Source organism: Phacochoerus africanus, chromosome 4 (genome assembly GCF_016906955.1).
Source record: "Phacochoerus africanus isolate WHEZ1 chromosome 4, ROS_Pafr_v1, whole genome shotgun sequence".
Taxonomy (NCBI): domain Eukaryota; kingdom Metazoa; phylum Chordata; class Mammalia; order Artiodactyla; family Suidae; genus Phacochoerus; species Phacochoerus africanus.
This window is the reverse complement of record NC_062547.1, coordinates 19,710,420-19,734,988: the sequence shown is the minus strand read 5'-3', so window position 1 is coordinate 19,734,988 and position 24,569 is coordinate 19,710,420. Positions and strand designations below refer to the sequence as shown.

The 24,569-nt window shown below is 50.6% G+C and overlaps 1 protein-coding gene across 3 annotated transcripts; it reads left to right on the top strand.

Annotated features, from left to right (window-relative positions):
- The first annotated feature begins 2,028 nt into the window (after window positions 1-2,028).
- On the top strand, window positions 2,029-20,611 carry ACCS (1-aminocyclopropane-1-carboxylate synthase homolog (inactive)). 3 transcript variants are annotated; one of them, XM_047775935.1, is made up of 15 exons: window positions 2,029-2,350; window positions 4,990-5,280; window positions 7,177-7,236; window positions 9,926-9,996; window positions 11,326-11,395; window positions 11,844-11,910; window positions 14,211-14,308; window positions 14,818-14,895; window positions 15,934-16,034; window positions 16,664-16,753; window positions 17,389-17,434; window positions 17,546-17,687; window positions 19,826-19,968; window positions 20,058-20,211; window positions 20,343-20,611. In XM_047775935.1, exons 2-15 carry the CDS (start codon window positions 4,990-4,992, stop codon window positions 20,450-20,452), a joined length of 1,521 nt encoding a protein of 506 aa, XP_047631891.1. In that variant the 5' UTR covers window positions 2,029-2,350; the 3' UTR covers window positions 20,453-20,611. The 3 variants fall into 3 exon arrangements, with proteins under 3 accessions (XP_047631891.1, XP_047631892.1, XP_047631893.1); XM_047775936.1 differs by having other exon boundaries at window positions 2,029-2,354; XM_047775937.1 differs by lacking the exons at window positions 2,029-2,350; window positions 4,990-5,280 and adding an exon at window positions 5,628-5,708.
- The last annotated feature ends 3,958 nt before the right edge of the window (window positions 20,612-24,569 follow it).

The following is a 24,569-nucleotide window of genomic DNA, read 5'->3' as shown; positions in this document are numbered from 1 at the left end:
CTATCACCACCATACAAGGTTGGTCACTGTACATATAGGTACATACATACACACACATTCTCATATATATATATATATATATATGCAAAATCCAATATAGCCCAGGACAAAGGAGTCAGTGTCCCTGCTTGCAAGATAGGTAGAAACATGAGAAACCCTGGAAGAATCATCTCCTGATAGTATCTTGTGACCTTTTTTTTCATCTTTTGTCTTTTTTTAGGGCTGCACCTGCAGCATATGGAGTTTCCCAGGCTAGGGGTCAAATCGGAGCAGTAGCCACTGGTCTACACCACAGCACTTCGGGATCCGAGCAGTGTCTGTGACCTACACCACAGCAACACCAGATCCTTAACCCACTGAGCGAGGCCAGGGATCAAACCCGCAACTTCCTGGTTCCTAGTCGGATTCATTTCTGCTGCGCCACAACGGAAATTCCTTGTGACCTTGTTAAATTCACTTATTCGTCCTAGTCATTTTGGAGGGATTCCTTTGAATTTTCAGTGTCCACAATCATGCTGCCTGTGGATAAAGATGATTTTCCTTCTTTTTAGTATTTTTTAAAAATAAATTTTATCGGAGTATAGTTGAGTTACAGTTTCAAGTGTACTGCAAAGTAAATCAGTTATATAGATACATATATCCATTCCTTTTCAGGTTCTTTTTCCACATAGGTGTTTACACAGTATTGAGCAGGTTACTCTGTGCTATACACTAGGTCCTTGTTACCCATTTTATATATAGGAGTGTGTATATGTCAATCCCGACCTTCTTTTCTATCTATTCTCCCCAATAATCTCAGTAAGAAGTCCACAGTCCTTATCAGGGTTTACTTATAAATACTCATAACCTGATCCCTTCTCTATCTCCAGCCTTCCTCCCAAACCCTGCAAGCTCCAGAGATATTAGATTTGTTGCAGTTCATTTATGCTCCACACTCGCTCTAACCTTCAAGGCCCTATCAAAGGCTTCCTATTGCTTCCAACATCCCACCCTCCAGCTAGTTAACTAGGACTCAGCCATCACTTCCTGTTTGGCGTGAATGGATGTGTGTGTTGGGGAAGGGGGACTTCCTCTGTGGGTCCAGATGGTGTGTGTATGTGTGTGTCTGTATGTGTGTGAATTGGAGACCAGCAAAATTTCCCTCTTGCATGCTTCCAACCCCCCCAGGAATCTTTAGTGATCACATTTGCATGCCTGCTTTCCCAGTCAACCACGCAAGCTGGCAGTTTGGTCCATCACTGTATGCCATCACTCTGTAGAGATCTTGCACCACACAGCCATTCAGTAAGACTACTTGGCCGAGTTAAACAGAATGATATGGCCAAATGGAGAGAACTGGCTTATTTTACACACCGTGGAGGACCAAAAAGTCTTGGGAGCAGCTCAAGGTCACAGTATTAGCTGCAAGGCCAAAGTGCAGACAAGAAGTGGAGTGATCCGAAGAAAGATCCTGCTTATTTCTTTTCAAGGCTCTGCGGGGTCGGGGTGGAGGTTGGGGAACCCGCCTGGTCTCATTCCCAAAGGCCCACCATGTGTAAAGTCTATGGCAGAGTTCAACAAATGTTCTGTAGAATGAAGGGAAGAGAAATTACAAATTCAGGTCAAAGACTCTCATAAGGGAAGGATGTTTTAAGGCTGCCCTCGCCTTACTGTAAAGATTTTTCCATGGGCCACAACTAGTCATGCATTTGCCCAGTGACTTTGGTGACTCTGCCCTGAAATGAAAAAACTAAGTTCTCGCTGCGGCACAGCGGATTAAGGATCCAGGGTTGTCCCTGAGGCGGCCGGGGTTCAGATTCTCCGCCCTCCGCAGTGAGTTAAGATCAGAAGTTGTGACAGTTGTGGCTCCAATTCGGTCCCTGGCCTGGGAACTTCCATCTGCTGCACCCGCGGCTGAAAAAAGGGAGGAAAATTAAGGCCAAAAGGCAGAGGCAGCTGTCCGCGAGCGCCGGGGAAGGGGATACTGGGCGGGAAGGCGGCTAGGGAGCCCTGGGGTGACAGCGGGCCGCCCGCCCCTTCCTGGCGGAGCTCTGGCCCTGGGTCCCCTCCCCTTCCCCGGCCTCCCCTCCGGCTTGGGCGGCCAGTGGCGGGGCGGGTTCCCGGAGGGAGGGAGGCGAGAAAGAACGTGGGTCCCGCGGTGCAGCCGAGTGTCTGCCTCCGGCACCGCAAGTCATAAACGGGCGTCCTGCGGCCTTGGGCGCCAATTAGCGAACTGCGCCCCGAACCTTCCAGAAAGCCCGACTGGGCGCGGACGGCCCCGACTCACAGCGTGGGAGGGGGAGGCCAGTGAGGACTCGGACCTAGAGCGCCTGTCCCCCGAGTGCCAGCGCCGGCTTCTCCAGCTCCGCAAGTAGGTGCGATCCCAGCTCTGCAGAGCAGGGAGCCCGCGGGCTCGAGGCCCCTCTGCAGGAGTCCCGGCCCTTCCGCCTGGAAGCCCTCGGCCCAGACTCGCACTTCCTCCTCCCGGAAACCTGGAGCCAGTGCCCGCCGCCCAGCGGGGCCTTGCGCTTTGCCACCCGCCTGGTCCGCCCTCTCGCGGATCCCCCGGGGTCCGGCCGCGCGGGTGGTCGGGCTTCTGACTCACCCGCGCCCCGCGGGACGCCCGGAGCCCGCTCTTCGCTCCCTCGGGAAGCGCGGAACCAGAGCCCCGCCTCCCCCCGCTGCCCTGTCTCGGCCTGGGCTGCGTGGGGACAGGGGTGACGCTCCGGAGAGCCCAAGCAGGCGGGGCGGGGGGGGGGGGGGGCGTAGGTTGGGAAGGGCGCAGGAAAAGACTTTGTGGAGTGAAAGGGGGAGTCCTTTGGGTTTCCAGACCGCCGGTTGGTCTCCCATCAGTTGGTGTGGAGGCTTATGCATCAGGACGGGGAAAGTGGGCCAGGAGTTAGGACGCAGCATTTTACTGAGCTTTGGCCACGGTTTGTTCCAGGCGATTTACACGAACTCATGTCTGTCCTCTCTGCCTACCCTATGAGGTAGTTAAGGGTTACACCCACTGTGCCCATGAGGGCACTAGCTTAGACTAAGGTGGAGTTCACATCCCGTGCCTGGGGCCACAGCTCCCCCACTTTGGAAGTGAATTTCATTCTGGGCCTTGGAGTCTTCCCTGGGGTCCTAGTACTTGTGGAGACCCTGTTGCTGGAATTCGGCCTCTGTCTGTTGTGCTGAATTGAATCGTAGGCAGTTCCAGGTAAAGGAGAAAAAAAACAGCTTTACTCCAGTAAGCTTTGCCAGGCAAAGGAGGGTCACAGCAGGCTAATACCTTAAGACTGCCCCCCTACCCCTTAGAATAGCAAGGAATTTTATAGTAAAAAGGAGAAAAACAGGTTTTCAGATAGGAATCATGATTGGGACAAACATGCATTCTTCTTTGGAGGAATCTTAGTCATCAAAGCCAGAGTCAGGAGATCTTGGCCTGATCATGATGGTGGTTTTCCGGGTTATTGCTGGAATAACAGTACGTGCAAAAAGGGCATATTGATCAGAGATTAGAACAAACTAGGAAAGTACCTGAAAAAATCATGTGCTAATAATCTTTAACCCACAAGCAATTATGCTCAGGGTGCCTAATTTTTAGCTTATGGGTGGTTGTTTTTAGGGTGTAACTAAGTCAGGGAGAAGGTCAAGGAAGGACTCTAAGCTGTTCTGTTTCAAAGTATTCATTTCAAAAAGAAGCGTAAAGAAGATAACTTTTCTCTCAGGGATATGAGGCACCCGCATCAACCCTACTTTCCTCCTCTCAGGCCCCATCCATCATCTGCTCCAGACCAGCAAGTAATCTCATCCTGTCCTTTACCCGTGGTTACACACCTGCAAAGCCCCTGTGAAGGTGACAGCACTATCGCCCTGAACCTAGCCAGAGACAGACTGGAACTTGAACCCACGTGCCAGGACTCAAAGCCGGCCTAAACCTAGATTGGGACTTGAACCCACAGTTTTAAATTAGACTCCCTCACCCAGTGTCTGGACTCACTGAGATTCAGGTTCTTCATGTCTCTGCACGGAAGGAATTCAGCGAGAGACAAAGTGATAGGCAAAAAATAGATTTATTAGGTTAGGCCGCTTATGAGAGATGCAAGCAGGCAGGCACGGAAGCTCTGCCCTGAGGATCCATTGGGCATCTGTTTTATCATCCAAGGGGAGTAGGGGTCGGAAAAGACTGCCTCTTCCTTTCTGGGAGTAGTAGCTCCTCCTGGGTATCCAGTAAGGTGTGTATTCACATCAGCAGAAGGGCGGTCCTTAAACTTCCTCCCCAGATGTGAATCTGAGTGCAGGCCCTATCCCATCCCGCAACCAACAAGCCGAGGCATTTCTCCCACGTCCGCTAGTCAAGCGAGCCAGCTTTGTGCTGATGGCTTTCTTGAGCAGTCACTAACTTACAGTGATCTCCCAATGTCCCCTAAGTTTCCCCCTTTATCTATGGTCCTTTATTGGGACTTCTAAAACTATCTGTGCCTACTCCATCCCTATCACCTGGACTTCACACTCTTTCTGCTTTAAGTCAGAAAATTGAGGTCAGCAAGGATGGAAAAAGAACACTGGTGACTCTTTAGGCTACAGAATGAAACACTTCCATAAGAGTAATACAACCTGGTGCAGCCATATAGTAAAGTCATTTAAAGGACTGGGAGTTTGGGCTTAGTAGATGCAAACTATTACATTTAGAATGGATAAGCAATAAGGTTCTACTGTATAGAACAGGAAACTATATCCAATTTTGGGGATAGACCATGATGGAAGAGAATATAAAAAAGCAGCAAATACATTCCCTGGCTGCAGAGCCTTAACAGAGTTTATGCCCTGAAGACTGCGCATGTCTGTTGCACACACGGTTACACCTAGTAAGGGACCCGGAAAGCGGTGGGTGTTTAAACTTAAAGAAAGGGGCAGATAGAGAAGGCAGAGGGCCCCGTGATTCCCAGTTCCCTTCTGATGCTTGGTGCTATGGAAAACACTTGATCAGATCAGGCATTGAGTGCTTTTGTCTGTCTGCAGATGTCCACCCTCTGTCAGAAGGAAACCAGGACACCTGCCACCTGTCTGGGATCAGGCTCCGCACAGGGCCTGCACACTAGCAATGGGGATGATGTGGAAAGAGAATGCTCCAGAAAACCAGACCAGAAGCCACTGAAGCGCTATAGAGTGGGTGATCCCACCGCCATGTTCTCCCCTAACAGCCCCCACCTGTCCTCTAGAGGAAGCATCATCAAATGGTTCTGGGATTCAGCTGAGGAAGGCTACAGGACCTACCACATGGATGAGTATGATGAGGATAAGAACCCCAATGTGAGTGAAGCTCCCATCCCCACTGGGACCCAGAAGAGCATTGCAGTTGAGGGGACACCCTACCTTGACCAAGAGGGCAGTGCCCAGCTTGCTTTTGTCAGGTTGGAGTAATGATCCTCTGACCTCTCAGAGGATGTCTGATGTAGCTCACAGAGAGCCAAGTTTATCTCCTGGGTCAGAAAACAGCCTGTTTATAATTCAGGGGACCTTTATTTTCAAGAACCTTGGATTCTGATTTGCAGCCAATCAGCTGTCCAACGGGACAGAAAAAAAAGTTGGGACAGAACTAGGTAGGATTCAGGTTGCAATTATTTCGCTTACAGGATGTGTCTCCTTGAGCTAATTGGTTGGCCTCCTTGAATCTCAATTCCTCTCTATAATGGGATAATAATACCTGCTCTATGGAAGTGTCACAATTAAATGGGCAGGTATGTAAGACATTAGCACAGTGTTTCTACGTAGTGCATTCAATAAGTGCTTGCTATTATTATTGTTACCTGCCCCGATTATTGTAACTTATTACTGGTAATACCTTCAGAGGGCAGAAAGCTGTCACAAACAACCCTTTAATAATCTTTATTTGTTGAGCACGTACCAGGTGCTGGCGCTGTTCTAGATGTCAGGGTTACGGCCGTGAACAGAAATAAAGTTCTTGCCCTCATAGAGTTTATCGCCTAGGGTGGGAGACACACAGTGGATAGACAGAAATATATGTAATATGTAGTTACAAATGTTGTAGAGAAAAATAAGGTCATAGGATAAAGATCCGTGGGGTGGGCTGGGGATTTTTTTTTTTTTTTTTTTTTTAAAGCTGCACTTGGGAGTTCCCATTGTGGCACAGTGGTTAATGAATCCGATTAGGAACCATGAGTTGCGGGTTCAATCCCTGGCCTCACTCAGTGGGTTAAGGATCCGGCGTTGCCGTGACCTGTGGTGTGGGTCGCAGACGTGGCTTGGATCTCGCGTTGCTGTGCCTCTGGCGTAGGCGAGCGGCTAGAGATCCAATTCGACCCCTAGCCTGGGAACCTTGATATGCGGTGGGAGCAGGCCTAGAAAAGGCAAAAAGACAGGGAAAAAAAAAAAGAAAGAAAAAAAGCTGCACTTGTGGCATGTAGAAGTTCCCAGGCTAGGGGCTGAATGTGAGCTACAGCTGCTGGCCTACGCCACAGCCATAGCAACCCTGGATCCAAGCTGCATCTGCAACCTACACCACAGCTCACAGCAATGCCAGATTCTTAGCCCACTGACTGAGGCCGGGGATGGAACCTGAATCCCCACTGATACTAGTTGGATTCACAACCTGCTAAACCACTTGGGAACTCCTGGATGTTGCTATTTTATGTGAGGTGGTCACAGAGGGCCATTTTAATGTGGTGACATTTGAGCAGAGACCCGAATACAGGATGGAGTGTATGAGTTATCTCTTGCTGCTTAAAACAAACAATTCACAAGTTCTGAGGTTCAGGAATCTGAGCTGAAGACCTTCTGTGAAGATGCAGTGAAGACTGGGCTGTGATCTCATCTGAAGGCTTGACAGGGCAAGGGATGACCCCCTTCCCAGCTCACTCACATGGTTAGTGGTAGGCCTTTGTTCCTTACTGCATGGTCTTCTCTATGGTGCTGCCTCATCATATGGCAGCTGGCTTCCCTCTGGGTAAGTGACCCAAGAGGGAAGGAATGAGAGATCACGAGCGCCCAAGATGGAAACCACAGGCTCTGGAACCTAATATTTGAAGCTCATCACTTCTGCATAATCCGTTTATGAGAAGCGGGTCACTAGGTCTGCCCACACTCAAAGAGAAAGGATTCTACAAGGGTAGGAACACCAGGAGGTGGGGGTCACCTTGCATTGGCACCCTCTGCCATGCTCATGTGGCTCTGTACTCTCACTTCCAGGGCATCATTAACTTGGGTACCAGTGAGAACAAACTCTGCTTTGACTTGCTGACCAGGCGGGTAAGTCCCAGCACACCTCTGGCTCCAAGGGGCTGTCTTCTCTGAGATTCCCTGGAGTACTTCCTTTTTTCTTTTTTTTTTGTCTTTTCTAGAGCCACACTAGCGGCCTATGGAGGTTCCCAGGCTAGGGGTCTAATCGGAGCTGTTGCTGCCGGCCTATGCCACAGCCACAGCAATGCCAGATCCGAGCCGTGTCTGTGACCTACACCACAGCTCACAGCAATGCCAGATCCTTAACCCACTGAGTGAGGCCAGGGATCGAACCCACAACCTCATGGTTCGTAGTCGGATTCATTAACCACTGAGCCACGACAGGAACTCCCTTGGAGTACTTCTCATATGAGAACCTGCTGCTTGCCTCAGTGGCCCTGGCCTGGAATCAGGAGACCCAGATCTGCCTCAGGGACCACTTACCCTGCCATCTTGGGCGAGTGGCTTCCCTGCTTGATCCTGCTTCATCTCTTCCGGCTCCTTCCCTCCTTAGTCTCTCCTGCAGCTCTCAGGGAGAAACAGCCTGGTCAGTGTTTAACAGCTGGCCCTGAGGGAAAGGGGACCGTGATCTGAAGCTCTTGCCAATTCCTATAGTGTAAATACCCCCACCACGGCCAATTTCAAACAATTTCAAACACATGGTGTTCCCATCACGCGACACGTGGAAGGAAAGCACCTCCAGAACACAGATGAGAGCAAAATGGAGTAACCTGGGCAGGAGTAATATGGTTTGAGTACTCTTCCACTTTGCCTTGAATATTATTGATTTATATAATTTATATACAGTTTATATAATTTAATTTTTGAAAATGGCTGGTTTTTAGCACACTTTGCAAAATTCCTAAAAATTTAATAATCAGATTACAGGTATACAATATAATGATTCACATTTTAAAGGTTATATTTCATTTATAGTTATTATAGACTATTAGCTATATTTCCCATGTTATATAATATACCCTTGCAGTTTTTTGTTTTTTTGGCTGTGACTGTGGCTGTGCGTGGAAGTTCCCTGGCCAGGGACTGAATCTGAGCCACAGCTGTAAGCAGAGCCACAGCAGTGACAATGTGGGATCCTTAATCTGTTGAGCAAGAGGGAACTTTTTTTTTTAATTTCGTTCTTTATTTTGTACATAACGGTTTGCACCTCTTAATCCCCTACCCTGATGTTGCCCCTCCTCCTCCCTCTCCCTGCCAACTCACAGATATAGAGAATCATCAGATTTCTTTTTTTGCTTTTTAATGCCGCCCCCGCAGCACATGGAGGTTCCCAGGCTAGGGGTCGAATCGGAGCTGTAGCCACTGGCCTATATCACAGCCACAGCAACGCAGGATCCGAGCCGCATCTGCAACCTACACCACAGCTCATGGCAACGCCAGATCCTTAACCCACTGAGCGAGGCCAGGGATCGAACTAATGTCCTCATGGTTGCTAGTCAGATTCCTTTCCACTGAGCCATGAGGGGAACTCCGAATCATCAGATTTCTTGAGCTGGTGTGAGCCATCTCTAGCAAACCTCTGGGACTACCTGATAAATGTGTCTGTCAAGGCCTTGGAGTCAAGAGTTTGGGACTGGAGAGAGAGAGAGAGATAATAAACCCAAAGTGGAAAACTCATTAAAAATTCATTTTAATAATGTATTTTATTTAGTCCAGCGTATCTACAATATGGTCATTTCTTTTTTTTTTTTTTTACTTTTTAGGGCCACACTTGCAGCATGTGGAGGTTCCCAGCCTAGGGGTTGAATAGGAGCTGCAGCTGCCCACCTACACCACAGCCACAGCAACACTGGATCCTTAACCCACTGAGCTAGGCCAGGGATCGAACCTGCATCCTCATGGATACTAGTCAGGTCCGTTACCGCTGAGCCACAGGGGAACTCCTACAGTATGTCTATTTTAACATGTAATCAACATAAAAACATAATAGTGAGATATTTTACATACTTCTTTCATATAAGTCTTCAAAATCCAGTGTCTCTGTTCAGACGAGTCCTACCTAAGAGCCCAAGAGCTACAGGTGGCCATTGGCAGCTGTATTGGACAGCGCAGCTCTCAGGGACAAAGGAGAGCTGGCAAAGGCTGGAGTTAGGGACACATGGCTGAGTCCCTTTCCTGCTTTGGTCCCACCGTCCCAGGCTCCTGTCTTTCCTCGACTTTGTTTGTGTGATGCCCTGGGCCTTGCTAACCCAGCCCCCCGGGCAGGGTAGGGGTGGTCTGGAAACGGCCATATTTTCCCAAAGTCTGAGGTTGAGCTGAGCCTGCAGGAGGACACTGGCCTGAGTCCCTCCAGGACCTAGAGCCAAGTCCCAGGGGAGTGCACCTCCTCTGGGACCTCTTCTGTCACCCATGGAGGAGCTGAGGAGCGCTGTCTCCTGTTGCTGCCTCCACAAACTCACCTCTCTGGTTCTTTTGGGTGGCAGTGTCATATAAAAAGCCCTGGAGAAGGAGGCAGAATTTCTGCTTTGTCTTAGCTCTGCCACTTGCTAGTGCTGTGACGCTTTTAAGCCTCAGTTTCTTCATCTGCAAAAGGGGCGTGAGAATGCCATCCCAGGGCTGCCCCACTTCTGGTTTCTTTGATGAGCAGACCAAGCCTTTAGTTTTGGAGGCCCCGGTTTTGCGTGGGTGCGGGTGGTGGTACCGGCCCTTGCCAGGGGCATGTGCGGCCCTCAGCCCTACTCTTCCCTCCTGTCCCCAGCTGAGTCAGAGCGACATGCTGCGGGTGGAGCCGTCCCTGCTGCAGTACCCTGACTGGAGGGGACGTCCGTTGTAAGTAGTACCTGAAGGCCGGTGCTTCTCAGCCCCAGAGCGGTTTTGCTCCCCAAGAAATGTGGCAGCATCTAGAGACATTGTCGGTTGATGTCACTGGGAGGGGATGCTACGGGCTTTTATTGGGTAGAGGCAAGGGTTGCCGCTAAACCTTCTGCAGTGCCCAGGGCGGCCCCTGCAGCAGAGTTATCTGGCCCCAAGCATCAACAGTGCTGGGTTGAGACAGCCTGCCCCAGGCTGAGGGCCTAGCCCTGGGGAGTTGCCGGTCCTGGGGGCCCTGGAGCATTGGCAGGGAACTGCTATCTCCTACCCATCCCTCCTCCGCTAAGGAGCTCCCGAGCTTGGGAGCTTGGTTTCTCTGAGTCTGAGGCAAGGGGAGGGCCTTCGGGAGAGGAGTCTTTGTACCCACTTTCTCAGGAGCTTTAGAGGAGCCAGAATCAGCTTAGGGAGAGCTGGCTGGGGCCTTGTGCTGTAAGATGGGAGATGGTAAATAAAACTAAGAAGAGTTTCTGTTTATCGAGTGCTTCCTGGGGTCCAGATGCTGTCCTGAGGGTGCAGTGTCAGAGCAGAGCTTGATTCCAAAGCAGGTGCTCTTATGGTAGTTACGATGGTGGGCCCTGGAGTCAGAGCGCTGAGCTTGAGTGTGGACTCTGCCACTTACCACAAGTGACTTAATTCCTTTAAGCCTCAATTTCTTTGTCTGTAGAATGGGAATAATAATACTAGTAGTTGCATCAGAGGGGTTTTATGAAGATTAAATGTGGAAAATTCTCCAGATAACACTTGAATAAGGTAAATGCTTAGAAAATATTAGCAATAACTATGATAATAGTTATTGTGATTGTAATAGTATATGTTATTATATATTATTATAATAATATTATAGCATTATAATCTGAAATCTATAGTTTTGATGCATAATATAATCATATAATTATAATAATTATATTCTAATAATTGCTAGAATAATTATATTCTTATATTGATATATTATAAGATAAATTATCAACATATTATATTATTATATGATATATAATATATTTATGTATTATAATTATTACTATTAGCTAGGGCTGTATAGAGAGTGTTGCTTTTGATATTCCTGAAGTCCACGGATTAGGTGGGGTTGGGTGTCCTACTGGACTTGAAGTTTTGATGCACAGGGTGGTGTTGGCGCTGGGGAGGGAGATGGGTACCAAGGAGTGGAGATGAATACCGATCCCATTCCCTAATGACAGCTGCCAGAAGATTCAGCACTGGAGCTTTGGGATGGACTGGTGCTTGGAGACCCTCTGACCAGCACTGCCCATCTGTCTGTCTTATCTCCAGCCTCCGGGAGGAAGTGGCCAGGTTCCTGTCTTTCTACTGCAAGAGCCCTGCACCCCTTAAACCGGAGAACGTGAGTAGCCCCCCTCCCCTGCTCTTCTGCCTGCCCCCCATCTTCTGCTGACCGGGGGTAAGGTGGGCTCACTGGGCTTTGATTTGGAGTTAGAAGGAGCCCCTCCCTTCCTTCTCCTCATCCTAGATATTTAGAGTTTGGATAGAATTTCTGCCCCACTTTGTCCTGTGGCCCCTCTTTGTCTCCATACCTTTGGGCAGGACTCTGAGTGCCCAGTGCCCTCTTCCTTGCTCGGTTGATCTAGAACGGGGTCCCCACGAATGAGCCGCACAGATGGACTTGGCTGTTAGTCAGGCGGTATCTCCTGTGGCTTTGCCGTGACGGTGCTCTGGAGGACCCTTAGCTGGGACCTGGCCCTCCCTCGCGTCCCAGTCTGGGATAGAGACTGCAGGCCCTTCCTCCCTCCTAGGACAGACCCATCTTTGTCCCATGGTGGTTGTCCCCTCAGGTGGTCGTTCTGAATGGCTGTGCCTCTCTCTTCTCTGCTCTGGCCACGGTGCTGTGTGAGGCGGGTGGTAAGTAGTACTGGGGGCTGCCCTGTGCCTGCAGTGTCCCCAGCTGCCTGTCCCCAAGGGCTGCATCAGAAGGCCTTTGCCACAATAGACTGTTAGACCACGGGGGGCTTAACTAAGAGGCCTGACAAGACACCACTGGTTGGCAGTCCCAGGGGAAAGCAAGGCGATGCCAGGGTTCTGGGCCGTCTCTCTGACGATCTTGGCTTTTTCTCATGCCCACGAATGGCTGTCATACCTTCACACGACAGCATGTCCTAGAGCAGAAAGAAAGGGAGGTTGTGCTTTGTCTGTCTCTTTTTTTATGGGGTGGTGGCGGGGGACAATGGGGCTACTCTTTCCCAGGAGAGTCCTCACGGAGCTCCTCTTGCATCTCTCTGGCCGGAACTGACTTACAAGCCCACTCCAACAGCAGTCCCTGGCAAAGAGAACCCTGGTTGGCTTAACCCAAACTTGGTTCATCCCCCGGGGTTGAGGGAAGAGCCACCTTCCTTGGACATAGTGCTGGTCAGAGCTGAAAAAACTGGTGCTCCCTTAGCAAGGAAGAAGATTGGAATGCCTGTGGACTGGTTAGCCAGCAGTGCTAACCAGTTAGCCAGCAGTGCAAGCAGTGCAAGAGTCACGGCTACACAGCCACATCGTGAACATACTGACCTTGACCTTGTTGGCTGCCAGGAACAGAGGCCCCCTCATACTAATATTATGATAATCATAATATTAGTAACATTTATTGACCACATACTATGCTCCAGGCGCTGGCCCAAGGCTATGCATAGTCTGTCATTTAATCCTCACAACAACCCGAGTGAGGTTGATTCTATGCTTACGCCCATGTAACAGATGAGGAGAGTAAGGCTCAGGGTTTGTATCACCTGTTACAATCACAGGGAAAGAGAGGGGGTTGGCAATAGCCAGGTTTTGAACCACAAAAGGAAGACTCATTGCAAGGATGTAATAGGCAATTTCCTATTCTAGAACAATCAAGAGGAGTATCAGTGTCACCTCCCTGTCTCTCCCTGGGGTGGGGTATGCAGTCTCCCTGACCCTTATTATGCAGGCTTCTTTCTGCACCTTCCTCTGCTCTGTATGGGCCAGGTTTGCTGGCCCAGCTCTGACTCCACATGACCTTGGCATTCAAGGGCACGCTCTCCTCTCACAAAGGTCTGTGCTTCTTGGAGCAGGGTCTTGAAAGAGAGAGAAAGTGATGGGTGTCTGGCCAGCCAGTGCATTGGCTCCTGGGGTCATTTGTCTACCTCCAGTCTGATCCCTGGGGCCAGGGGACGGAACCTGTAGGACAAAGTCTGCCTCTCCCAGAGCTGCCAGGGACGTGGATTGTGCAGAAGGGAAAGTTGGGGAGGGAGGGCGGCTTGCCCCATTCACAACTGGAGTGCCTTTGGCTGTGCTTTCTTCCGGACCCGGACAGCATCTCATCAAGTCCCCTCCCCCCACATCGGGAGCCTTCACCATGACCTCCCCTCCCCCCATAATGGTCTCCGGCGTTTGTTTCAGTGCGTAGAGTGTCCACTCCTCCTGAAGCTGCACCTTCTGTCTCTGGGCAGTTCTGTATGTTGTCCAGGTTTTCCATTTGTCGAACCTGGATCATCACCCTGCAGCTCTGACTCATGGTTCCAAGTGGGGTGATCCCGAGGAGTCAAAGTCACAGTTTCCTCATCTGTGAAGTTAGGATAGTAACTGTACTTACAGAGTGATTGCGAGAATCAAATGAGATGAAAAAAATATATATTTAGCACAGATCCCCACATGTTGTAAGTGCTCAGTAAATGTTAGCTACTCATTATTAGAAAAAGAGCTGATTCCACAGTATCCAGGCTTTAGAAAGAGTTTTGGGAGTTTAGATTCCCACTGTGGCTCAGTGGGTTAAGAACCTGATTAGTATCCATGAGGATGCGGATTCCATCCCTGGCCTCCCTCAGTGGGTTAAGGATCCTGCATTGCCGTGAGCTGCGGCGTAGGTTGCAGATGTGGCTTGGATCCCACGTTGCTGTGGCTGTGGTGTAGGCCGGCAGCTGCAGCTCCAGTTTGACCCCTAGCCTGGGAACTTCTATGTGAACTTCCATATGATTCCTTAAAAAGACCAAAAAAAAAAAAAAAAAAAGAAGAAGAAGAAGAAAGAAAGAAAAAGAGGAAAGAAAGGAAAAAAAAAAGGGAGTTGAAAGAGGGAGCATAGGTTCCTGGAATGTTCCCCAGAGACACTGAAGGCTTGGGGAGAGGGGTGGAGTCCGGGGACAGGGGTCTGGGCGGTAGCGCCGAGGGTGACCGGCCCGGCTCTCTGCTGCCCCCAGAGGCCTTCCTGATCCCTGCCCCTTACTACGGATCCATCACGCAGCATGTGTGTCTCTACGGCGGTGTCCGGCTGGTCTGCGTCTATCTGGACAGTGAGGTAAAGAGCTCCTGGGCCCTTCCTGGAGGCCAGGACTTGCCTGCATCTGAATTTGAGGGTGGACATGAGAGGAGGTCCCTGCTGAGGGCGCTGGGGTTACGGCTGAAAGGAGAGTGGAGCCTTCTGTCGGCCAGGGCTGCCCTCGTCTGGGTGCCTTAGGGCTCCCGATCTCCCAGCTCCGGGATCCCTGGAGCGATCGTAGAAGCCAAGGGCAGCCCAGGGAGACCACACTGAAGGGGCGGGGTGCGAATGGGGCAAAGAGGATCTCAGCATGGGAGCCTTGGGACCTCAGGGGGCCTAAGAGTGATGAGGGTATCCCTGCTGTGCTGGGGCAGGTGGCCCTGAAAGGGAAGTGACACTCGCCATCCCCCCAGTGCCCATGTTTTTCAGGGACTGTTCTAAGGAGGCTGGAGATGACAGGGAGAGCAGAGGGTCCCAGAGTTCAGGTCTGGGGGTCGGGGTGAGGGGCACTGAATTTGCCTGGTAGCTTTTGTGGCTCTTTTTTCCAGGTCACTGGGCTGGAGACACGTCCCTTCCAGCTCACAGTGGAGAAGCTGGAGATGGCCTTGCAAGGAGCTAATTCTGAGGTCTGGGGATCAAATTAAACCCAAGGCTGGGGAGTTCCCATTATGGCCCAGCAATAACGAACCCGACTGGTATCTACAAGGATGGGGGTTCGATCCCTGGCCTCGCTCAGTGGGCTAAGGATCCGGGTTGCCATGAGTTGTGGCGTAGGTCGCAGATGTAACTTGCGTCTGGTGTTGCTGTGACTGTGGCATAGGCTGGCAGCTGTAGCTCCGATTCAACCCCTAACCTGGGAACTTCCATATGCCTTGGGTGTGGCCTTAAAAAGAAAAACAAAAAACAAAAAAACAGCAAGATTGGAAGTGGGTGGGTCTGGAGAAGGCACGGACCGCCCCCCAGCCCTTCCTGTGGTTGATCTCCTGGGAGTAAAGTTGGCACTCCGTGGTGGGGATGGGGGGATCGGGTGGTGGCATGGAACCATCCTGGGGGTCAAGCAGGAGCCTACCCTTGGAGGGTCTTCCCGCTAGAGAAAGTCAGAGACCTCAGTGAACAAAGAATCAACCAAAGCACTTGATTAAAAGTACTGCCCCCTCTTCGCCCGATTCTGGTCCGGTGGGTCAAGCATGGGGCTTAGATATCTGTGGTTCACCAGTCTCTCTGATGGTTTGAGGAGGGGGGTCCCCTCACTCTGAGGGGCTCTGAGGCCTCCTGAAGAAAGGCAGAGAGAGACCAGCCGCCCCCAGTGTTTCCTGTTCAGTTCACGTTTCAAAAATCTATCAATTTTTTTTAACTTGGGTCATAAAAACCATACATGTCCACCACGGGAATTTTAAAAGCACAAACCCCCACCCATACGTCTCCCAACAAAGGCAACCTCTCCTGGCATCGGGCATTTTTCTCTCTGAGCTTTGTTCGCTGCGTTTGTTTTCTTTCACTGCTGACACAACGCTGCCGATATAATTCTTTGCCCTCGTTTGTTTCATGATGGGTGGTGAACACAGTTCCCTGGGATCCTGTCCAGCCCCCAGCCCGTCCATGGGACCCTGTGGCTGTGGCTTTGGGGAGGAGCTGAGGGTCTCCTGCCCCACTGATGGTTGCAGGGTGTGAAAGTCAAAGGCCTCATCCTCATCAACCCCCACAACCCCCTGGGTGACGTCTACTCCCTGGGGGAGCTGCAGGAGTACCTGGACTTTGCCAAGAGGTGAGGTGCCCCACGTTCACCCCACAAAGCGTGCGACAGATCAGGGTTCTGATGTGAGCATGGGTGCAGGGCCTGTCACGCTCTTTACCCCACTGTGGGTTTCTGCCTGCTTCGGCCCCTCCTGGCAGTAGAGTGGGGGTGGGTTGGTGGGATGCTAGTTCTCTCTCTCTTTCTCTGTGTAGCAGCGGCGGTCACACACTGCCCTCTCTAGGGCCAGGGCCCTGCTAAGCACCCTGCCCGGTCTATCTCCTGTGATCCTCCCAGGGACCTAATAGGGGCAGATCCTGTCATTGTCCCCAGTTTACTGAGCCTTAGAGTCGGGTGGAGCCAGACATGAATCTGGACCATCTTCCGTGACTTTTCATGGAGGTGCCTGAGGGCTCTGCCCCCAACACCACGGCTCTTCCAAAGCCTCGCTGTCATCTGCTTTGTGTGTGTGGCTTCTGGTTTGTTTGAAAAAAATAGACAAAGTGTTCTTGGAAAACCCAAGTTTGGTAACCCGGGGCTCAGGATCCTTCTGGATGTCTGATTCACTGCCATTCCACCCTGGGGGATGCATTTGGCTGCAAACCAAGCTCTTATCCCCCACCTCTCACCCCCACCCCCCCACCCCGCTCCCTGGCCTCCAGGCATGAGCTGCACGTGATAGTGGATGAGATCTACCTGCTTTCGGTGTTTGAGAAGTCGGTTGAGTTCCACAGTGTCCTGAGCCTGGAAAGGTGAGCTGGCTGCCCGCACCCCTCCCCTCTGGAGCCGTGGCCCCTCTGAGGCTCAGCCCACGGGGCATGGCCGGCCCCAGGGCAATTCCTCTTCCTTCCGGCTGATCCTGCTGTCAATCCCTTGCTGTGGAGATGGGAGGCTGGGCTCATCAGTGGTTTCTAAAGGGTAGGCTGGGGGCTGCTTAGGATTCCTTGAGGGAAGGCTGGGGAGGCGGGCGGAAAATGGGCCTCCTCCGCTATTTCCTTCATCTCCAGAGGGGCTCCATTTTCATCCACTCATTCATGCACTCATTCATTCATTCAGCAGATACTTCTGGTGTCCCCTGCAGATATTTTTGGATCGGATGACATATATTTTAGGCTTCACGCATTATATGGTCGCTCATTCAGCTCTGCCATGGACAGTATTATGGGGAAGAGCAAGATTGTGTTCCCATAAAGCTTCCTAAGAGGGAGCAGGCTGGAATTTAGCCTGCAAGCTGTAGTTGACTGACTCCCACTCTAAAGGATGTATAGGAACTGGCGCTTCCAGAGATAAAATCAGATTCATCCATCCATCTCCTCGTTTGTTCAACCAAGCATGGGAGCTCTGGCAGGTCTGTGTTGCCTCTGTTCCCACACTGTGCTCTCCGCAGGCTCCCTGACTCCCAGAGGACTCATGTGATGTGGGCGGCCAGCAAGGTGGGTTCCTGGCTGGTCTTAGGGGTGTCAGGGAGGCGGGAGGGCAAAAAGGTGGGAGGAGCCAGCTCCGTCTGAGGTCTGGCCACTGCCCAGCGTGCCTTTCTCCCGCAGGACTTCGGGATGTCTGGGATCCGCTTCGGCACGCTGTACACAGAAAACCGGGACGTCGCCACTGCGGTGGCCTCCCTCTGCCGCTATCACAGCCTCAGTGGCTTGGTCCAGTACCAGATGGCACAGCTGTTCCGGGACCGTGGTGACTGCCTGGGCCTGGCCACCTGAGGATGGGGGAGGGTTGTGGTCAGGCTGGGACAAGCCAGAGGTCATGGAGGCTTCTCCCGTGAGATGAATTTCGGGTGGTGTTTGAGAGTGCCATCTCTGGGCCCAGAGTGGGTTTTCAGTCCCCACTTGGTCACTTCCTGGCTGTGTGGCCTCTTCCTTCACTTCCTCAAGCCTCAGTTTCCTCTTCTGCAAAACAGGGATCATGATGGTCCTTGTCTTGTAGGGTTAGCATCATTTGTCATTCAATTAGAATAGCGCCTGGAGCGTAAGAGCCACTTAATCAGAGTTCCCGTCGTGGCTCAGCAATCACGAAACTGACTAGTATCCACGAGGACTCGGGTTCGATTCCAGGCCTTGTCCAGTGCATTAAGGATCTGGCGCTGCCGTGAGCTGTGGTGTAGGTCACAGATGAGGCTCGGATCTGGCGTTGCTCTGGCTGTGGTATAGGCTGGCAACTGCAGCTCTGACTTTACCCCTATCCTAGGAACTTCCATGTGAGTGTGGCTCTAAAAAAACGAAAAAAAGAAAAAAGAAAAAATAGGCACTTAGTCCATGTGAACTCATAATTATTAGCTGTAAGCACTTGAAAAAGAGCAGAAGCTACTAAGAGAAGATTGTTATAATGGAAGTACTTCTCTGTGCGTAGATCTGTTCTGTTCCTGGGTTCAGCTAGGGAGCTTAGTAGCAAAGGTTACCTCTAATTGCCATCATTCACTGAACCCTGCAAGATGCTTTCAATGCATCATCTCATTTGTCCCTCCCCAGACTCCTAGGAAGCAGGTGTTCCTGTCTTTCGCCCATGTTTTTCTAAAGGAGGAAAATGAGGACCCGGTACTACTCACCTGCGGTAACAGCTAAATTTCAAATGGTAGTGATAGCATCAAGTGTTGCTAAGGATGTGGAGCACCTGGAGCTCCCATTCGCTGCCGGTGGGAATGGGAGGGGGAACAGTCACTTTGGAAAATAATTTGGCAGGTGCTTATGAAATTAAACACACAATTACCAAATGGTCCTGGAATCTGAATCCTAAATATGTGCCCTTAAAGACACACAAAAACCTCTCCATGAATGTTTATAGCTGTTTTATTGATGCTCACCCCAAACTGGAAACAATCCGATCCAAACAGAGGGATGGAGAAACAAACTATGGTTTGTCCACACAATACAATACCACTCTGCAATAAAATCCATGAGAACACAGACCCATCTCAAAGGCATAGTGCTGAGGGAAGGAAGCCAGTATCAAAAGGTTACATCATTGCTGTGTGATTTTCTAATTATGTGACCTTCTTATTTTTTTGCTTTTTAGGGTCATACCCACGGCATAGGGAAGCTCCCAGGCCAGGGGTCAAAACAAGCTACAGCCACTGGCCGACGCCACAGCCACAGGAACACGGGGTCTGAACTGGGTCTGCGACCTACACCACAGCTCATAGCAACATGGGATCCTTAACCCACTGAGCAAGGCCAGGGATTGAACCTGCACCCTCATGGTTCCTAGTTGGATTCGTTTCTGCTGCGTCACAACCAGGAACTCCTTATGTGACATTTTGAAAGAGACAAATGTACAAGGATGGAGAACGGAGCAGTGGTTGCACAGGGAAGGGGATGATGTGGCTTTACACGGCACGAGGGTGCTCTTTGGGGTGAGGGAACCTTCCAGTATCCTGCCTTTTGTGAGTGTCACACAAATCTGTGTGTGTGTTAAAATTCATTAAACTGGGCACCAAAAACAAAGGTCAGTTCAAAAGATGGGGATTGTGGAGGTGAAGTTGCCCAAGGCCCACACCTTGGCAGCGGCCACACTGGGATCTGGTTCTCAGCCTGGGTGACTTGGGAGTGTCACTCTGTGAGTGGGTACACTGTTGGTTAGGCTCTGCGTCCTGAAGGACTTTGTGTCTGGGCTCCTGGACAGCATGTGGAGCCTGGAGCCTTCAGGGCAAGTGTCTGGATTTAAGGTGTTTTACCCCTTGCCCCCAGTCAACCAGCCGCCGGAGGGGCTCACCCAGCCTTGGCAGCTTGTGGCCTTTTTCTTTTCTGTGTTTAGACTCTCAGGACTGAGTGGAGGGTAGGTGGGAGGTTTATCTTTTGGCTTCTCTTTCACCCAAACAGACTGGATCAACCAAGTGTACCTGCCGGAAAACCACGCCCGGCTCAAGGCTGCCCACACCTATGTCTCAGAAGAGCTCCGGGCCCTGGGGATCCCCTTTCTGAGCCGTGGGGCCGGCTTCTTCATCTGGGCCAACTTGGGGAAGGTAATGCAGGCGGGGGGAGTTTAAAGCCCCTCCAGCAGGCAAGGGGAGAGCTGTCCTGTCTGCATCCTGAGCTCCTTTCATCTCCCCAGTATCTGCCCGAGGCCACCTTTGAGCAGGAGATGCTGCTCTGGCGCCGCTTTTTGGATAACAAGGTGCTGCTGTCCTTTGGCAAGGCCTTCGAGTGCAAAGAGCCCGGCTGGTTCCGCTTGGTCTTCTCCGACAGGATGCACCGGCTTCGCCTGGGTGAGGCGTCTCCCCTCCTTACCGCATCCTTCTCTCTGCCCTCCCTCCTTGGCTCCACCTGTGGCCCAGCAGCCTGAGCTTCTCATCCCCACCATCAGTGCTGAACCTCCCTTCCCCTTCCCACTGCCCAGGGATGCAGAGGGTCCGGCAGGTGCTTGAGGGCGAATCCCAGGTGGCAGCAGACGCCCCTTCCTGCCAGACCCAAGAGCCGAGGGGGCCTCGCAGCCACTGTGAAGACTGATGGTGGAGGAGCCCTTTGCCAGGCAGGTACCCTTCTTGGCCCTGCCCTTGAAGACAAAGGACCGCTCCTTGCTCTCCTGGTGGCAGTGAGACACGCCTGAGGTTATGGTTCCATCTGGTCCACCCCCCCTCCCCTTCTATTAAACAAAACTGGGAGAAACCCGAAGCCTCTGCTGTGAGTCATTGGTGGAACAGAGGAGTCGTGACTGCTCCTCGCCACAGCCCTCAGCCCCCCAGGATGTGAAAACAAACAATCTGTACCTGCTTTTGACAGGCGCCTTCATTCTTCTGTCTTTGTTGCCAAGGAAACAAGTCAAAAGAGCAACACACGTAAGGGAGGCATGTCCCCCAAAGAAAAAAAGAGTGATAATTTCCAAAGTACAAGGAGAAAGGCGTTAGTTCTGTATGTTCAGATCATTCTCCCCATGGGTAGGATGTGGGAGCCCACAGCATACCTGGGACCTTGGACCCGCCTCCGCCTTGGAACAAGGTGAACAGACCCCCAGTGGGAGCCGGGAGGGGCGTCTCTGGCTCCAGGATGCTCTTCTTCCTGGGAGGGAGCCGCCTTCACTGCTGATCCCCAACCAGAGTGAGCTGGCCCTGAGTGTGCGGGGAGATAAAGGGCTGGGCCCTGAACTGAGGCTGCTGTGGGCACAAGCTGACCCAGGCTGCCCTTTCCCTCCTAAGCGTGAAAGGGCTGCCCATCCTGTCCTCAGCAGGGCTTCAGTTCAGAGCCCCAGAGAGCTTTCTGAACTGACCTTAAAGCTGGTGCTAAGGAACCTTCAATGGTGCTAACACTCCTGTTTAGGAAAACGAGGAGTTCCCTGGTGGTCTAGCAGTTAAGGGTGTGGCATTGTCACTGCTGTGGCTCTGGTGGCTGCTGTGGCCACCAGAGTTCGATCCCTGGTCTGGGAACTTCTGTATGCCATGGGCATGGCAAAAAAAAAAAAAAAAAAAAGCTGTCTCTTTCCTTATTCCTCTTTTAGGATCATGTCAGTGAAATCAGCATTTCTTTTCTTCTTCTTCTTCTTCTTCTTTTTTTTTTTGGCTGCCCTGCAGCATATGGAGTTCCCTGGCGAGGGATCAGATCTGTGTTGCATTGCAACCTATGCCACAGCTGGGGATCCTTAACCCACTGTGCCACTGTTCTGGGCTAGGGATCGAACCTGTGTCCCAGCACTCCAGAGATGCCGCTGATCTCTTTGCACCACAGTGAGAGCTCCTACTTTTTAAAAACCATGCTCTAGGACTTGTTTTCTTCTTTCTTTCTACTTTTCATTCATTCCTCCTCCCTGTCTTTTCTTGAATACCTATCTGCGTGGGACACTGTGCTTGGCAATTTACATGCGACATCTCTAACTCTAAGCGTGCTGGGAAACTGGCATTATTATCCCCACTTTAGAGATGAGGAAACAGTCTCAAGTAGACAGAATGATGTTCTCAAAGTCACGTAGCTTAAAAGTATCTGAGCCAGGATTCAAAGTCTGATTTGGTCAATGTGGGTTAAGTAGCCTTCATTTCTCTTCCCACTTCCAGGAAACCTTGGTGCTAGGATTTGCTTTACTGGAATGCCTGCCGCTTTTACAGAGGGTCGGAACGAGAATGGCCTCACTGAGAGCCCTCTGCATCCTTTCCAGGGGCCTCTGCTGTGATGCTGTCACTGCTGTTCGCGCCCCCGCACGCACCCCCCCACCCCCCGCCCCAGGAAGGACCCATGTGATGAATTCCATTAAGAATTCCCAGAAGAATGATGCCTAGTTCTTCCTTGGAGGGGATCCAAGCTGGCTTCCTAGCAGAGGCTGATTGGACCAGGGATCTGGGTCTGACCTGAGCTCATCTGTTTGAGTGGAGCTGGCTTGCGCTCTGCCGAACAGACATGCATCTCCCTTTCTGGAGCACGGTTGGACCTATCCTACACCCATCTCGCATCTCCGCTCACCGTTCTGCTCTGCCTGCTCCTGCAGCCAGTCACCAGTGTGTGCGCATAGCTGGAAGGCACTTCAGCCGTATCACGTGCCACAGTCTGTCCCACGCTTCTCTCTCACAACCCCATGGGGCACAGGCAAACCAGGAGCTCTGAGGGAGTTAACACTTCTGGGGCAACCCTTGAGCAGTGGGGGACAGGAACTCCTCCCTGCCCTGGACCCTTGTGCAGTAATAGAAGTGTCCTGATATTCTGCAGGCTCCTCAGAGAGCCCCCCATTGGACTGAGCCGCAGGTGCTCTCAGCAGTAGCCAGCACCCCAATGCTCCCATGGATTACCCTTCTCTTTTCTCTGGGTTTGCGCATTCCCATCTTCGTGACTTTTCCTAAGATCGCATCCCAGGGTGACTGCCTGCTCTCAAGTCTCTCTCTCAGGGAACCAAGCGAGACAGAGTGTATGTAAATGGTGGGTGAAAAACACCCATCATTTATTTGTTCTCTGAGCTCCGGCTACTTTCCCCGGCAATCCTGAGATGCAGGTCTAGGTTCACACACCAAAGTGATTGGACGCTTACCTAGTGATTTCTGAGAATCCTTGCAAAAATCCTCTCTAGTTGACAATTCCAAGGAAAAATATTCTTCATAGAGAAATGTTTCCTTTTTTCAATCAGTGAGAATTCCTAGGCTATTTTACTTAAGACTGTCTTGTTTATAAGTGACTCAAATGGTAGAAATAGCTGTACTTAAACAAAAAGGGGGGTTAATCAAATTAACATAACTAGGAAAGGGAAGGACAGATGTTTCAAGCATGGCTCTAACCAGTTTAATGGTGCCAAAAGATTTTGTGTTCTCTCTTCTTATTTCTTCGCATGGCTTCATTTTCAGACATGCTTCGTTCAGGTGGTGGCAAGATGACTTCCAGATGCTCCAAGTTACAGGGTCCTTGGAGCAGACACCTACAGGGTAGACACCATTTCTTCCTCAGCGTTAATTTCTTTCCTCCCCTAGGAGGCCAACTGGCATCAACTCAGTCATCTGCCCATCTATGGGAAGGCAGTACTTGTGACCCACCTTCTATTCATCTGTCCACTTTGCCATCCCTAGTGTGTTGGCTTTCCCCCTTAACCTCATTTCCTCATGGTCTCAATATGGCTACAGAAGCTCCACACATCACCTCCTCACCATCCACTTCCAGAGACAGAAAAGAGACTATGTTTTTCTACTGCCCCTTTTCATTTTATTTCATTCATTTATTCACCTGTTCACTTAAAAAATATGTGTTAAGCCTCAGACTTGTAGGAGGTCTTTATATGTCTTGAAAAGAGTATTTATTTTGCCAGATACCCTTCATTTATTAACATTCTTACTTTATCATTTTATTTTTCCTCCTCCTCCTAAGGTGGGAACTGATCTTAGAACATTTAACTCTTACTCCTTTATTTTCATCTCATGTGATGTTGTTGCCTCATATTTTAGTTAATGCCTCTGTTGTTGTTGTCATTTCTTCTTCTTCTTTTTTTTTTTTTCTCCCTCTGGAACCTGTGCTTTGAAAACTCATGACAACCCCAGTTTGGGTGAAGACCCGGTCAAATAGAACCTCTAGTTCCAATGTAAACATTTCTCTCTCTTTCTTTCTTTCTCTCTTTCTTTCTCTCTCTCTCTCTCTCTTTCTCTTTCTTTCTTTCTTCCTTCCTTCCTTTCTTTCTTTCTTTCTTTCTTTCTTTCTTTCTTTCTTTCTTTCTTTCTTTCTTTCTTTCTTTCTTTCTTTCTCTTTCTTTCTGTATAGTTACTTTAAAATCTTGTGTTACTGTGATGTGAGCATTTCTTTTTTCTTTCTTTCTTCTTTTTTTTTTTCTTGTCTTTTTAGGGCCGCGGCATTTGGAAGTTCCCAGTCTAGGGGTCCAATCAGAGATAGAGCTGCTGGCCTACACCACAGCCACAGCAACGCCCAATCCAGGCCACATCTGTGACCTACACCACAGCTCACAGCAATGCCACAGCTCACGGCAATGCTGGAAACTTAATCCACTGAGCAAGGCCAGGGATCAAACCCAAAACCTCATGGTTTCTATTTGGATTAATTTCTGCTGTACCACGACAGGAACTCCCTGATGTGAGGAGTTCTAATAACAGTCCTAAGAGGCTACAGAACTCTCAACAAGTTCTTTAATGTCTGGCACCCTATTTTCTCAGAC

Excerpts from the sequence above, each read along its gene's own strand:
- ACCS (XM_047775935.1), top strand. The coding sequence starts at position 4,990 with ATGTCCACCCTCTGTCAGAAGGAAACCAGGACACCTGCCACCTGTCTG. Across the intron at positions 7,237-9,925 it reads TTGACTTGCTGACCAGGCGG|CTGAGTCAGAGCGACATGCT; the intron begins GTAAGTCCCAGC and ends TCCTGTCCCCAG. Across the intron at positions 14,309-14,817 it reads GCGTCTATCTGGACAGTGAG|GTCACTGGGCTGGAGACACG; the intron begins GTAAAGAGCTCC and ends TCTTTTTTCCAG.